General features: G+C 40.8%; 1 protein-coding gene across 1 annotated transcript in view; it reads right to left on the reverse strand.

Annotated features, from left to right (window-relative positions):
• LOC134348078 (cilia- and flagella-associated protein 47-like) overlaps positions 1 to 14,508 on the reverse strand; it is a 712,768-nt gene that overhangs the window by 673,320 nt on the left and 24,940 nt on the right. The window contains exon 4 of the mRNA XM_063050919.1: positions 7,078 to 7,216. Coding sequence (XP_062906989.1) covers positions 7,078 to 7,216 — 139 coding nt within the window. The remainder of the gene's footprint in view (positions 1 to 7,077; positions 7,217 to 14,508) is intronic.

Consider the following 14,508-nt stretch of genomic DNA (forward strand, 5'->3'; position numbering starts at 1 on the left):
TGAAAGACCCCCAAATGAAAATATACACATGCTTTCTTCATAATGTCACACAACGTTTTGACAAATTCAATTTGATTTTTCAAAACAACGCACCTATCCACTTCAACTTGGATCAGAGTGTAGAAGAGCTCCTGCCTCACATAGCAAGCAGATTTATTGAGCCAAAGGTATTGAGAAATCGGAACATTCAGGAGATAGATGTGAGCAACCCTGAAATTCACCGCCCAGATGAAGAGCTTTTTACTGGGTACCTGGCAAGGAGGCAGTGCTAAGCAAGGAAGCACAAGAGATCCCCCCTTACAAGACAAAGCAGTTCTTCAAAGATGCCAGAGCATTCTATGTCAGGTGCTTTCAAAAAATCTTGCAGAAGTTCCCAATGAGAGACCAAATCTTGAAAAATCTGTCAGTGGTCAATACAGAGAGCCAAGATGAGGTGAATCCAGACCAGATTTTGACTTTGGCAGAGAGATTTCCAAATGTGATCAAGGCAGATGCAAGAGAACAGCTCCACTTGGAAGTCCTGGATTATGTCTCAACTAACCTTGAAGGAGTGCTGCCAAACTACAAAAGTTTGCCAGTTGATGAGTTCTGGGGGAAGCTGTCCAAAGTAAAATCTGTGAGCACAGGGCAGTTGAGATTCAAAGAGCTCTGCCAGTTGATGAAGCTGCTTCTGGTGCTGCCAAATTCTAATTGTGATATAGAAAGGGCATTCAGCATGGTGCGTCACATTTAAGTCAAAATTCAGAAGTCAGCTGTCTCACAAAACACTTGTAAATCTGCTGTCTTGCAAAATTAACAAATTCATTAACACAGTCTGCTGTGAGATTGAGATTTCCAGCAAAATGCTCAAGTCTGCCAAGCAAGCCACATCACAGTACAAGGAAAGTTTGCAAAAGAAATAGAAAAGCTATTTGCATTAGCATTTAGCTATTAGCATTGAGAGTGGCAACAAAATATTCAACAAGGAATATGTGTGTGTGTGTGAGTGTGTGTGTGAATAGTTTCAATATGTGATCAAATAAATTGTTCTGTTCTTTCATAATCAAATGTCCTGTATACATGCACCCTTGGAGGTCGACTGGGGGGGGGGGATATGGGGTTGCAGGAGGCGGGGGTGCAACCTCCCTGAAATGAGTTTTTGCAGGGTGGTATGTCTGGCAGCTAAACTAATGGTTTATCACTTTTCTCATTTTTCATTTGTAAAGTATTAGTACATTACCCATGTGATGTAATTGTTTTAATTATGAAGCCAATTAATTCATTCATTCCTATCTAAGAAATTTCTTTTATCTTGTCTATAAAAGTGATAGATTTTTCAGAAGCACCATCTTTATTCCTTTGTCTTACAGCCCTTAGCATTAATTCCCCTCTTAGGATCGTTTCTCAGCTCTTTACAGTATTTAGTTTACTTAATATTTGTATGCTTGTTTGTACACTAACATAAACTGAAATCTTGGAATTAAGACTGCTTGTCATTTCTGACTCCCAAAAGAACCCGAAGGATCAGAAATTAAACAGAGAGGTATCCAACAAATTAAATTGCAAGCATCAACCAATTTGAAGCTGGAAGCACAGTAAGGGACCAGGAGCCAAATGCAAGACAATGAGGTTACATACATCAAAGTTGCTGGTGAACGCAGCAGGCCAAGCAGCATCTATAGGAAGAGGCGCAGTCGACGTTTCAGGCCGAGACCCTGAGACAATGAGGTTATGTCATTTAGCACATCAACAAACATAATTACAAATTGGGATGCGTATATACTCAAGGAATCAGCCCTTTCAGCATTAATTGTAGATGTTTGGGATCACTGTCACCAGAAACTTTTAAGACTATCTCTGTGAATTACTTTACAGTCTTCAAAGTTTCGGGTCTCAGCAAAGGTATCAGGAAAACATCACATGTAGATGATGTCATCTATTAGAAATTAATATAAATATCAGAAAGAAGGCAGGACTGTTAGGAATGATGAAGGAAACAACACGAAGGTGGGGGTTACAGAAAAAAGAACTAACATATATTCCTCAATCTTTGGTCTCTGCAATGGATGACTCGTTCATCCGCAACTCATTGGTATGTTCTTATAGTTCATAAGAATTGCACCTGTGTTTGGAAATTCTTTGCAGTTTATAGATCTTTTGTAATTCATAAATCATTTATAAATGATTGTGTGTTGAGAATTATTGGCCTGAATTTAAATAGGTATCATTAAAAGTAAGGAGAATCCTATCTGCAGGCTGAGAATAAATGGGGAAGACATAAAATAAGTACAGAACCTTTGCTACTTAGGAAGCTGGGTGACATCAGATGGCAGGTGCGACATGGACATCGAAAGAAGAATAGGGATGGCAAAAGGCCATCCTTATGAGAATGAAGAGTATACTGACCAATACTAAACTAGGCATGACAACCCGCCTTAGAGTACTGAAATGTTACGTTTATCCAGTTATATGGCTCAGAATGTTGGACAATATCTAGTAACGTGAGGAAACGAATTGAAGCAGCAGAGATGTGGTTTTTGAGGAGGATGCAAAGAATATCATGGATGAAATGAATATCTAACAAGGATGTCATGAACAGAGCAAATACAAAAAGAGAAATAATGTATGAGATCATGAGAAGGCAACGTAACTTCATTGGACATGTGATGAGGAAAGAGGAGTTAGAATGCACGGTAATTATGGGAAAGAATGAAGGGAAGAAAGCAAAAGGAAGACAAAGACAAATGATGATGGAGACAGCAGCCAGAGAACTGGAAATGAATAGCAATGAATTGATCCACTTGACCCAAAACAGGAGTGTGTGGGTCATGGCAGTCAAAGCTCAAACTGGGCACAGCACCTGATGATGATTATCATCATTAACATAGAACATACAATAGTACAGCACAGTACAGGCCCTTCGGCCCACATTGTTGTACCAACCCTCAAACCCTGCCTCCCATATAACCCCCCACCTTAAATTCCTCCATATACCTATTTAGTAGTCTCTTAAATTTCACTAGTGTATCTGCCTCCACCACTGACTCAGGCAGTGCATTCCACGCACCAGCCACTCTGAGTAAAAAATCTTCCTCTAATATCCCCCTTGAACTTCCCACCCCTTACCTTAAAGCCACATCCCCTTGTATTGAGCAGTGGTGCCCTGGGGAAGAGACACTGGCTATCCACTCTATCTATTCCTCTTAATATCTTGTATACCTCTATCATGTCTCCTCTCATCCTCCTTCTCTTCAAAGAGTAAAGCCCTAGCTCCCTTAATCTCTGATCATAATCCATACTCTCTAAACCAGGCAGCATCCTGGTAAATCTCCTCTGTACCCTTTCCAATGCTTCCACATCCTTCCTATAGTGAGGCAACCAGAACTGGACACAGTACTCCAAGTGCGGCCTAACCAGAGTTTTATAGGGCTGCATCATTACATCGCGACTCTTAAACTCTATCCCTCGATTTATGAAAGATAACACCCCATAAGCTTTCTTAACTACCCTATCTACCTGTGAAGCAACTTTCAGGAATCTGTGGACATGTACCTCCAGATCCCTCTGCTCCTCCACACTACCACGTATCCTGCCATTTACTTTGTACTCTGCCTTGGAGTTTGTCCTTCCAAAGTGTACCACCTCACACTTCTCTGGGTTGAACTCCATCTGCCACTTCTCAGTCTACTTCTGCATTCTATCAATGTCTCTCTGCAATCTTTGACAATCCTCTACACGATCTACAACACCACCAACCTTTGTGTCATCTGCAAACTTGCCAACCCACCCTTCTACCCCCACATCCAGGTTGTTAATAAAAATCACGAAAAGTAAAGGTCCCAGAACCTTGTGGGACACCACTAGTCACAACCACACATCTTCCCACCTTTATCTCTAATCGGTCCTACCTTCACTCCTGTCATCCTTTTGTTCTTCACATAATTGAAGAATGCCTTGGGGTTTTCCTTTACCCTACTCGCCAAGGCCTTCTCATGCCCGCTTCTTGCTCTTCTCAGCCCCTTAAGCTCCTTTCTTGCTACACTATATTCCTCAATAGACCCATCTGATCCTTGCTTCCTAAACCTCATGTATACTGCCTTCATCCACCTGACTAGATTTTCCACCTCACTTGTCACCCATGGTTCCTTCACCCTACCATTCTTTATCTTCCTCACCGGGACAAATTTATCCCTAACATCCTGCAAGAGATCTCTAAACATCGACCACATGTCCATAGTACATTTCCCTGCAAAACATCATCCCAATTCACACCCGCAAGTTCTAGCCTTATAGCCTCATAATTTGCCCTTCCCCAATTAAAAATTTTCCTGTCCTCTCTGATTCTATCCTTTTCCATGATAATGCTGAAGGCCAGGGAGCAGTGGTCACTGTCCCCCAGATGCTCACCCACTGAGAGATCCGTGACCTGACTCGGTTCGTTACCTAATACTAGATCTAATATGGCATTCCCCCGAGTCGGCCTGTCAACATACTGTGGCAGGAATCCATCCTGGACACACTTAACAAACTCTGCCCCGTCTAAACCCTAGGTGCCAATCAATATTAGGGAAGTCAAAGTCACCCATGATAACAACCCTGTTATTTTTGCACCTTTCCAAAATCTGCCTCCCAATCTGCTCCTCGGTATCTCTGCTGCTATCGAGGGGCCTATAGAATACTCCCGAGTAACTGCTTCCTTCCTGTTCCTGACTTCCGCCCATACTGACTCAAAAGAGGATCCTGCTACATTACCCACCCTTTCTGTATCTGTAATAGTATCCCTGACCGGTAATGCCACCCCTCCTCCCCTTCCTCCGCCCCGTCTCTAACCCTTTTAAAGCACTGAAATCCAGGAATATTGAGAATCCATTCCTGCCCTGGTGCCAGTCAAGTCTCTGTAATGGCCACTACATCATAATTCCATGTATGTATCCAAGCTCTCAGTTCATCACCTTTGTTACTGATGCTTCTTGCATTGAAGTACACGCACTTTAGCCCTTCTACCTTCCTACCTTCACACCCTTTATTCTGTTTCTCTTTCCTCAAAGCCTCTCTATATGTTAGATCTGGCTTTACTCCATGCACTTCTTTCACTGTTCTATCACTCTGGATCCTATCCCCCTTGCAAATTAGTTTAAACCCTCCCAAACCATGCTAGCAAACCTACCTGCAAGCAGACACCAACAGAATCAACAAACTTATTCGTAAGGCCAGTGATGTTGTGGGGATGAAACTGGACTCTCTCACGGTGGTGTCTGAAAAGAGGATGTTGTCTAAGTTGCATGCCATCTTGGACAATGTCTCCCATCCGCTACATAATGTACTGGGTGGGCACAGGAGTACATTCAGCCAGAGACTCATTCCTCCAAGATGCAGCACAGAGCGTCATAGGAAGTCATTCCTGCCTGTGGCCATCAAACTTTATAACTCCTCCCTTGGAGTGTCAGACACCCTGTGCTGATAGGCTGGTCCTGGTCTTATTTCATAATTTACTGGCATAATTTACATATTACTATCTAACTATTTATGGTTCTATTACTATTTATTATTTATGGTGCAACTGTAACGAAAACCAATTTCCCCCTGGGATCAATAAAGTATGACTATGACTATGACTATGACTATTGCTCCCCCTCGAGTTCAGGTGCAACCCATCCAATCTGTACAGGTCCCACCTTCCCCAGAAGAGATCCCAATGATCCAAAAATCTAAAACCCTGGCCCCTGCACCAACTCCTCAGCCACGCATTCAACTGCCATCTCCTCCAATTCTTACCATCACTATCACGTAGCACTGTGATAAAATAAAATAACTGTGTTTAAATTACCTTGTTGGCTGGAAGTATCTCCTTCTTGGTGGGGTGTTGGGGGGAAGGGGGTAATCCCACAACTCAAGCTGTGGGTATCGGCAGCTAAATCTCGCTGTAGAGGTTAGAAGGGAAGTAAGCTAGTGCCTGATGAGTAGACAGATACAGTACAACTTTCCTATATTGAGGATACCCATAGATATCTATGTTGGATAGGGCTTAAAATCTTCTTTTGAGTTTAGGGCTTTGTGGACAGGGAACCAAATACTATCACATAATTGAAGTCAAGACCAGTAGCGCCAAAACATACATATTTTTCTGGACTTTTGACATTAAACATGCTGTTGGCAGAAGCAGAGTGTTCATCCAGATCACTGGCAGGATTATACCACTCAAAACCTTTCAGTAATTTATTTGAATGCCAAAGGCTGATTTTTCAGTCTTGTGGAGTTACTTCACAATGCCAATACAGGCTTCAGACTACTGCATAACTGCTGCCTCCTACTACTTTCAAGCAGAAGGCCGAATGAGATTATAAAAAGCCTTAGAGATAAAAAGCTGCTATGGTTTGGACGATTTGTTCATCCCTTCATCTCAAGCATCCCTGATGACTGCCACCTGTTAAAATAATGGTACGATCACTGATGATATAAACATCCAAAAGAAAATACGAAGAGATATTAAATACAAGATGATAAACTACAAAATATGAACTTCTGTATTTTAGGAACAACCCTTAAAAATCTGAATAAGAGTTTTATATCAAAAAGGAGAAAGTCGGAAACAACAAAATGCACAGATGACTTACATGTGCACACAGCGGATAATAAGTAAGTATGTAAGTCTTCCAACAGGCAACGATCTGAAGTCATTTAAAGGCATAAAGAGCTGTGAATGGACTAATCAGCAACTTGGAAGTCAAGAAAAATCAGGAGTCGGAACCAAGATCCTGATTTTAGGACCAGAAACATTAAGGTGGCAATTACTTCATTTGCTGGTGACACATGACACTTGACATTTTGGGTTGATTTTTCCTGAGAACTAGTATTGGCTGCCATGGGGCAAATCTGATGTGGTAGCACAGGCCAAAGCAAATATTTATATTATTGATTAGCACATGCTCAAAAAAGGACATATAAATTAATCACAGTTTTACATTTTAAATCTTGACAATTAAGACTATACTCACTGGAGCTTAGAAAAATGAAGAGATTCAACAGAATAATTGAGTGCAGATGGTCCGCAAGTGTATAGCAGCAGCTTGGGAACCAATTTAAATTTTAAAGACTTACGTGACCATTTCATCAAGAACCATTGGCTGTTGGGTCACCAGTTCAACTTTGATCAAAAATTCTGCTTTTGCTTGAACCCTTCCATTCCTCGGCATAATAGTCAAGAATGGATTTTTTGGACTATTAATTGCAAAGAGACCTAAGGGAGAAAGAAAATTTGATACATTTCTATCCAATTCTGCATCATCAAACATTCACAATTTAATGTTTGAAAACATACTATTTCACCTGCAAGTTTAAATATTTATTGACAATTTTTCATTTTAGAACACCTTTGTTGCATTAAGAACTTCTAAGGAATGTGAATAAATATCAAGCATTTCTGTAAATGCAGTTAAACCAAATAGTAAAGGATTTATGTAATGCAAACGACTTCTGCACAAGATCCCAATGAAAGATAAAACAATTATATTTACGCTCCTTGGGTTTTGTTTGATTTTACAGATTTAGCATCATAGTCATAGACAAGCCATAAAACTATTGCACTGAAACCATGATAAATTCAAAGCAAAATAAAACAATTTTGTGAATGGAATCTGCATTCTTATGATTTGACACTAATATTTCGGGGTGGCACTTAAATGGAAATAATCTTTCTTTGAAAAAAGTGCAAGTATCTAAGTATTCAAAAAGTTCAAAATGCATTACATTTCTCAGTTTTAATTGTTGGTGCATGGCCAAGTGGTTAAGGCATTGGTCTAGTGATCTGAAGGTCGCCAGTTTGAACCTCAGCTGAGGCAGCGTGTTGTGTCATTGAGCAAGGTACTTCTCTGCGACGACACCAGTGCCAAGCTGTATTGGCCGTAGTGCCAATGGACAACATCAGTGGCATGGAGACGGGAGACTTGCAGCATGGGCAACTGCCGGTCTTCCATAAAACTTTGCCCAGGCCTGCGCCCTGGAAACCTTCCAAGGCGCAAATCCATGGTCTCACGAGGCTAGCAGATGCCTATAATTGTTGGCTTACTCAGCATAACCAAAACTTTAACTCACTTATTCCTATTAATATTTTGAGTTTCCCATCAATCTTAAACAGTGAGCTGAAACAACATACGTGGTGCAACCTTGATGACAGTTTTATGTGTATTGCTTGAATTTGTCCATTATATTGTTATATTAAGACTGAAGATGTCGATTCAAGTCTTAGACAACAATCACAATACTCCTGATAGAACAATCTGATACCGTACCATTGAATGTATTATCCTTCAGATGAAATATTCAATTGACACATTGCTGAGCGCCTCAAATAGATGTAATATATAATAAGTAACTATACATTGGGTTAGAGCAAATGTCTATAGAAAAAGTGTCCTTTAAACAATATTTGAGAAATATAATTTTTCTTCCCACTGATTCTGCCTGATTTGCTCTGATCTCATCACTTTCAGTTTCTATTTCAGATTTCTAGTATTTGAGGTTTAATAACAGTGTGGAAATGGAGAAATAAGCCAGAGCGGTATGTCTGGAACTTCATGAAGCACTTTTTTAAGGTATTGAAGTAGAAGTTTTTACTTAAAATAAGAAAGCATGGTGTTTGCCACAGATCAGTTAAGGGACAAAATGTAAATAGTAATTCTTTGGTCATACAGATAGTTACAGATTTGTGGATCACTGGGATCTCTTCTGGAGAAGATATGACCTGTACAAAAGGGACAGGTCACACCTGAACTTGAAGGGTATCAATGTCCTTGCAGGAAGGTTTGCTGGAGCTCTTGGAGATGGTTTAAACTAGGTTGGCAGGGGAATGGGAATCAGATAGGTCAAAAGATGCAGCAGATTGGTGCAAAGTTAGATGCGACATGTAGAGAAATTGCGAAGAAGAACAGGTGGTGGATAGGACATAAATGCAGTCAATTGGATGGGTTGAAATGTGCCTATTTTATTGCAAGACGTATTGGGAACAGGGCAATAAACTTCGAGTATAGATCAGTACATGGAACTACAACACTGTGCCCATTAGAGAGACTCAGCTTCAAAAAGGGCAGGAATAGCTGATAGACATTCCATGAGTTAGATGTTTCAAGAGGCACAGGGAGGGTGGTAAAAGAAGTGGGGGAGTGGCATTACTAATCAGGGACTGTATCAGACAGTTGGATTCATTAACAGTGGTATCACTGAATGGCCTTGCTAATCAGGGATAGCATGCAAAATGGCAAGACATCATGAAGGGATCACTGAGTCTGTGTGGGTGGAACTCAGAAATAGGAATGGAACAATCACTCCATTGGGAGTATTGCATAAATCCCTCAATAACAAAAGAGAGATTGAAGAGCAGATCAGGAAGCAGATTTTGGGTAGGTGCAAAAATAACAGAGTGTGCTGTGTTCACCAGCAACTTTTATGTGTGTTGCTTGAAATTCCAGCATCTGCAGATTTCTTCATGTTAGAGTTGTTGTCTGGGTGACTTCAACTTCCCTAACATTGTTTGGCATCTCCTTAGTGCAAAAGGTTTAGATGGGGCAGAATTTGGCAGCTGTGTCTAGCGAAGATTCCTGACACAATATGTGCACATACCAACTGGAGGAGAGGAAATATTGCAGCAGATTGTATAGAAAAGTATTTAATTTGGGGAAGGCAAATTATGATGCTATTAGACAGGAACTTGGAAGCATAAGTTGGGAACAGATGTACTCACGGAAATGTACAATGGCAATGTGAAAGTTGCTTAGAACCCCTAAGCAACCTGCACATTGCTATTGTGTGGGGTTCTGGGTAGGTTTGTCCCAATGACACAGGGAGAGGACAGGAAATTGAAGAAACCATGATTGACAAGGAAAGTGGAACATCTAGTCAAGAAGCAGAAGGGATCATACTTAAGCATTAAGGAGCAAGGGTCAAACAGGGCTCTTGAAAGTAATACTGTAAGTTAGCCAGAAAGGAGCTTAAGCAAGGACTTAGGATTGCTAGAAGATGACATGAGAAAGCCTTGCAACACGCATCAAAGTTGCTGGTGTTTCACCAGCAACTTTGATGTGTGTTGCTTGAATTTCCAGCATCTGCAGAACTCCTGTTGTATGAGAAAGCCTTAGTGAGTAGGATAGGGAAGACCCCAAGACATTCTACATGTACGTTGGTGTACCACAAGGACTTCAGCAGTTCAGGAAGACAATTCATCAATAGCTTCATAAATAAAATTAGGAACAGAAAGCAAATGTTGGCTTTGCTAATTACAAATTGTATAAAAAGCAGATTCTGGGAATAATAAGAGGCAATTTTAACTCTGCTCACTTAAAAGAAAATGTGTTTTTAAAAAAAAGTGATTAAAATCGCTGTTATACTTCTCCTCCAACATTCTACATCCATCCTACAGGTTTTTATTTGCAGCTGTTCGCTTGTATAGGCATGAGTGACACTGTTCAACCTTTTCAGTAAATAAATATATCGGTCTGAATTCATTGAGGTAGTGACAAAACAAATTGATGAGGTAGCGCAGTGCATGTGGTGTATATGGATTTAGTAAGTTGTTCAAAAGAAAAAAGCAACAAGAGACAGCTGGCTTGTGAATTTTGAGCACAAGGTTTAATAAAATGAGAGGGGCCAGTCAGATCATTTGGTACGTTTGCAATCGGTAAAGGCATTGGCTTGTGGATTTTGAGCGCAAGTTTTGAAGGAGTGAGAGGGACCGTTTGGGTCATTTGGCACTCTTGTGATCGACAGGGCCATTGGCTAATGGATTTCGAACACAAGTTATTTGTTTAGTTATTGATTGATTGATTGATTGATTGATTGAGATACAGTGCAGAAGAAGCCTTTTTGGCCCCTCAAGCCACGCCGCCCAGCAATCCCCCAATTTTATCCTAGCCCAATCAGTCACAGGACAATTTATATTGATGAATGTGTGGCAGGGTTTCATATTTGTGGGTCACTGAGATTTCTTCTGGGGAAGGTATGATTTGTACAGAAATACTGAGGTATACCTGTGGCAGGGTTTCATATTTGTGGGTCATTGAGAATTCTTCTGGGAAAGGTATTATTTGTACAGAAATATCCAGGTACACCTGAACTTGAGTGGAACCAATAACCTTGCAAGCAGATTTCCTAGAGCAGTTGGGAAGGGTTTAAACCAGTTTGGCAGGAAGATGGGAACAAAAATGGTTAGGCAGAGGTTGGGCAACCTACCAGCTTTCCCCTGGTATATTGTTCCACACCCCCCACCCACTCCCATAACAGTATCCAAAGCAGTATACCTATTATTGACAAGAACAGCTACTGGGGTACTCTGCTAATCAGAGGTAGCATCACAGCTGCACAAAGGGAGGATATCATGGAGAGACTGTCTACTGAATCAGTGGGAGTGGAAGTCCAAAACAAAAAGGAAGCAATCACTCTACTGGCTCCACTCTATAGACCAACACAACTCCCCTTCAATAGCAACAGAAATATTGAGGAATAGATTGGGAGGCAGATTTGGAAAGGGGGAAAAATAACTGGGTTGCTGCCATGGGTGACTTTAGCTCCCTAATATTGACTGGCACCTCCTTAGTGCAAAAGATTTAGATGGGGTAAAGCTTGTTAGGTGAGTCCTGACACAATATGTAGACGGGCTGACTAGAGGAGAAGCCTTACTGGATCTGGTGCTCGGCAATGAACAGCATCAGGTGTCAGAAGTCTCGGTGGGTGAGCATTGCAGATACAGTAACCACAACTCCCTGACCTTAACCATAGCCTTGGGCAGGAATAAGAACAGATAGTATGGGAAAATATTTAGTGTGAAGAGTGGGAAATTATGATGCTATTAGGCAGGAACTTAGAAGCATAACTTGGATGTACTCAGAGAAATGCACAATGAAAAAATGTGAACTTTGCGGGGGGGGGGTCTGGATAGGTTTGTCCTATTGAAGCAAGGAAAGGATGGTAGGGTGAAGGAACCATGGTTGACAAGAGATGTGGAAAATGTAAAGAAGTATACTTAGGTTTAGGAAGCATGGTTCACACAGAACATTAGAGTTACAAGGTAGCAGGAAAGAACTGAATAATGGACAGGAGAGCTATAAGGGGAATGACAAGGCCTTGGCAAGTTGGACGAAGGAAAACACCAAGATGTTCTACACATAGGGAAAGAAAAGGGGGATGGCAAGAGTGAGGGTAAAATAGATCAATGATAGTAGAGAAAACATGTGTATGGAGTCAGAGGAGATCCGAAAGATCCTTAGTGAATATTTTGCTTCAGTATTCACAAGTGAGAAGGACCTTGACATTTGTGAGGACAGGCTGATGTGCTAGAACATGTCAACATTAAGAAAGACGATGTGCTGGAATTTTTGAAGAACATTACAATATATGTTCCCAGGGCCAGTTGGGATATACTCCACGTTACTACAGGAAGTGAGGGAAGATACTGCTGTGCCTTTGGCAATGATCTTTGCATCCTCACTGGCCACTGGACTAGTATCAGGCTACTGATGAATGGAGGGTGGCAAATGTTATTCTTTTGTTCAAAAAAGGGAGTAGAGATAATCTAGGAATTATAGAGCTGAGAGAATTACTTCAGTGTGGGCAAATATCTGGAGTAAATTCTTAGACACGGGATTTTTGAGCAATTGGAGAAGCACAGTCAGATTAAAGATAGCCAGCATGGCTTTGTGAGGGGCAGGTCATGAGCCTAAATTAATTCTTCGAGGATATGACAAAGCACATTGATGAAGATAGAGCAGTGGATGTGGTGTATATACACCTTTGTAAAGGGTTTGATAAGGGATCCAGGGAATCTTGGCTGAGTGAATTCAGAATTGGCTTGTCCATAGAAGCCAGAAAGTGACTGTAGATAGAGTGCATTCTGTCTGTAGTTCAGTGACCAATAGTGTTCCAGAGGGATCTGTTCTGGGATCCCTGCTCTTTCTCATTTTTATAAATGACTTGAATGAGAAAGTGAAAAGGTGGGTTAGGAAGTTTGCAGATGACATGAAGGTTGGTGGAGTGGTGGATAGGGTGAAAGGCTGTTGTAGATTACCACTGGACATTGACAGTTTGCCAAGCTGGGCTGAGAATTGGCATATGGAGTTCAACCCAGAAAAGTGTGAAGTGATTCACTTTGGAAAGTCTAATTTAAAGGCAGAATACAGGGTTGATGACAGGATTCTCATCTGTGTGGAGGAATAGAGAGACCTTGGGGACCACATCCATAGATCCCTCAAAGTTGCCGCTCAAGCTGATAGGATGGTTAAGAAAGTAGATGGTGTGTTTGCCTTTATCAGTCAAGGGATTGAGTTCAGAGCCTCAAGGTAATATTGCAACAGCACCATAAAACTCTGGTTAGACCATATTTGCAGTACTTTGTTCAGTTCTGGTCATCTCATTGTAGAAAATATGTGGAAGTTTTGGAAGTTTTGAAGAGATTTACTAGGATGTTGCCTGGATTAGACAGCATGTCTTCTGAGGAAAGGTTGAGTGAGTTAGGGCTTTTCTCTTTGGAGTGAAGGAGGATGACAGGCAACTTGATAGAAGTGTACAAGATGATAAGAGACATAGGCAGAGAGGACAGCCAGCACCTTTTTCCCAGGGAAAAAATGCCTAATACAGGAGGGCATAAGGTAATTGGAGGAAGTATAGGGAGTATTTCAGAAATAGGTTTATTTCATAGAGACTGGTAAGAGTGTTGAACACACTGTCACGTATGGTGGTAAATTTGGATACATTAAGGAGATTTAAGAAACTCTTAGACAGGCATATTGATGAAAGAAAAATGGGAGGGTGGGCTATGTGGAATGTAAGTGTTCGATTGACCTTGAAGTAGTTTAAATGTTCAGCACAACATATTGGGCTGAAGAGCCTGTACTGTGCTGTACTGCTCTATGTTCTATATTAATAGTGAAATACTTAAGAGTTAAGTTTTGGTGCACAGCTAGTCACAATTTCCATTAAGAAACATTGTTAAATGTATCCATGTTTGCTGAAGATATGAAGTAACCAAAGCAGAAAAGTAAATTATGAGGATACAAAGAGCTTGAAAAGGGACTTAGATTAAGCAAAAAAAAAGCACGAAGGGAAAAGATGGAGTAAAATGTGGAAAAATGTGAAGTGTGCACTTCAATTGGAAGCATAGAAAAAACTGAAGATGCTGAGAAATTGTTAAATGTTGATGCACAGATTTACCTGGGTGTGATAGTTCAAATGATGCAGAAAATAAATATTTGCGTACAGGAAGCTATTAAGAAAACCACTGCCTTCTTAATCTTTTTGAAAATTGGTTGGAATACAGAAATTACTCCCACTGAGACTGCACAGAAACTTGTTAAGATTACATCTGGATTATTGTGTGCTCTTATAGCCTAACTACGTTTAGAAGGATAGACTAGTGTTGAATACTGCACATCAGAGATTAAGAAGATAGATTCTTAGATGAGAAGGTTCTCCAAAGAATAATAATTGAGGAAACTTGGCTGACACTCAGAGAAGCTTAGAAGATTTTCAAGATTTTGCATTCCTCCT

This window comes from Mobula hypostoma, chromosome 6 (genome assembly GCF_963921235.1).
Source record: "Mobula hypostoma chromosome 6, sMobHyp1.1, whole genome shotgun sequence".
Lineage (NCBI taxonomy): Eukaryota > Metazoa > Chordata > Chondrichthyes > Myliobatiformes > Myliobatidae > Mobula > Mobula hypostoma.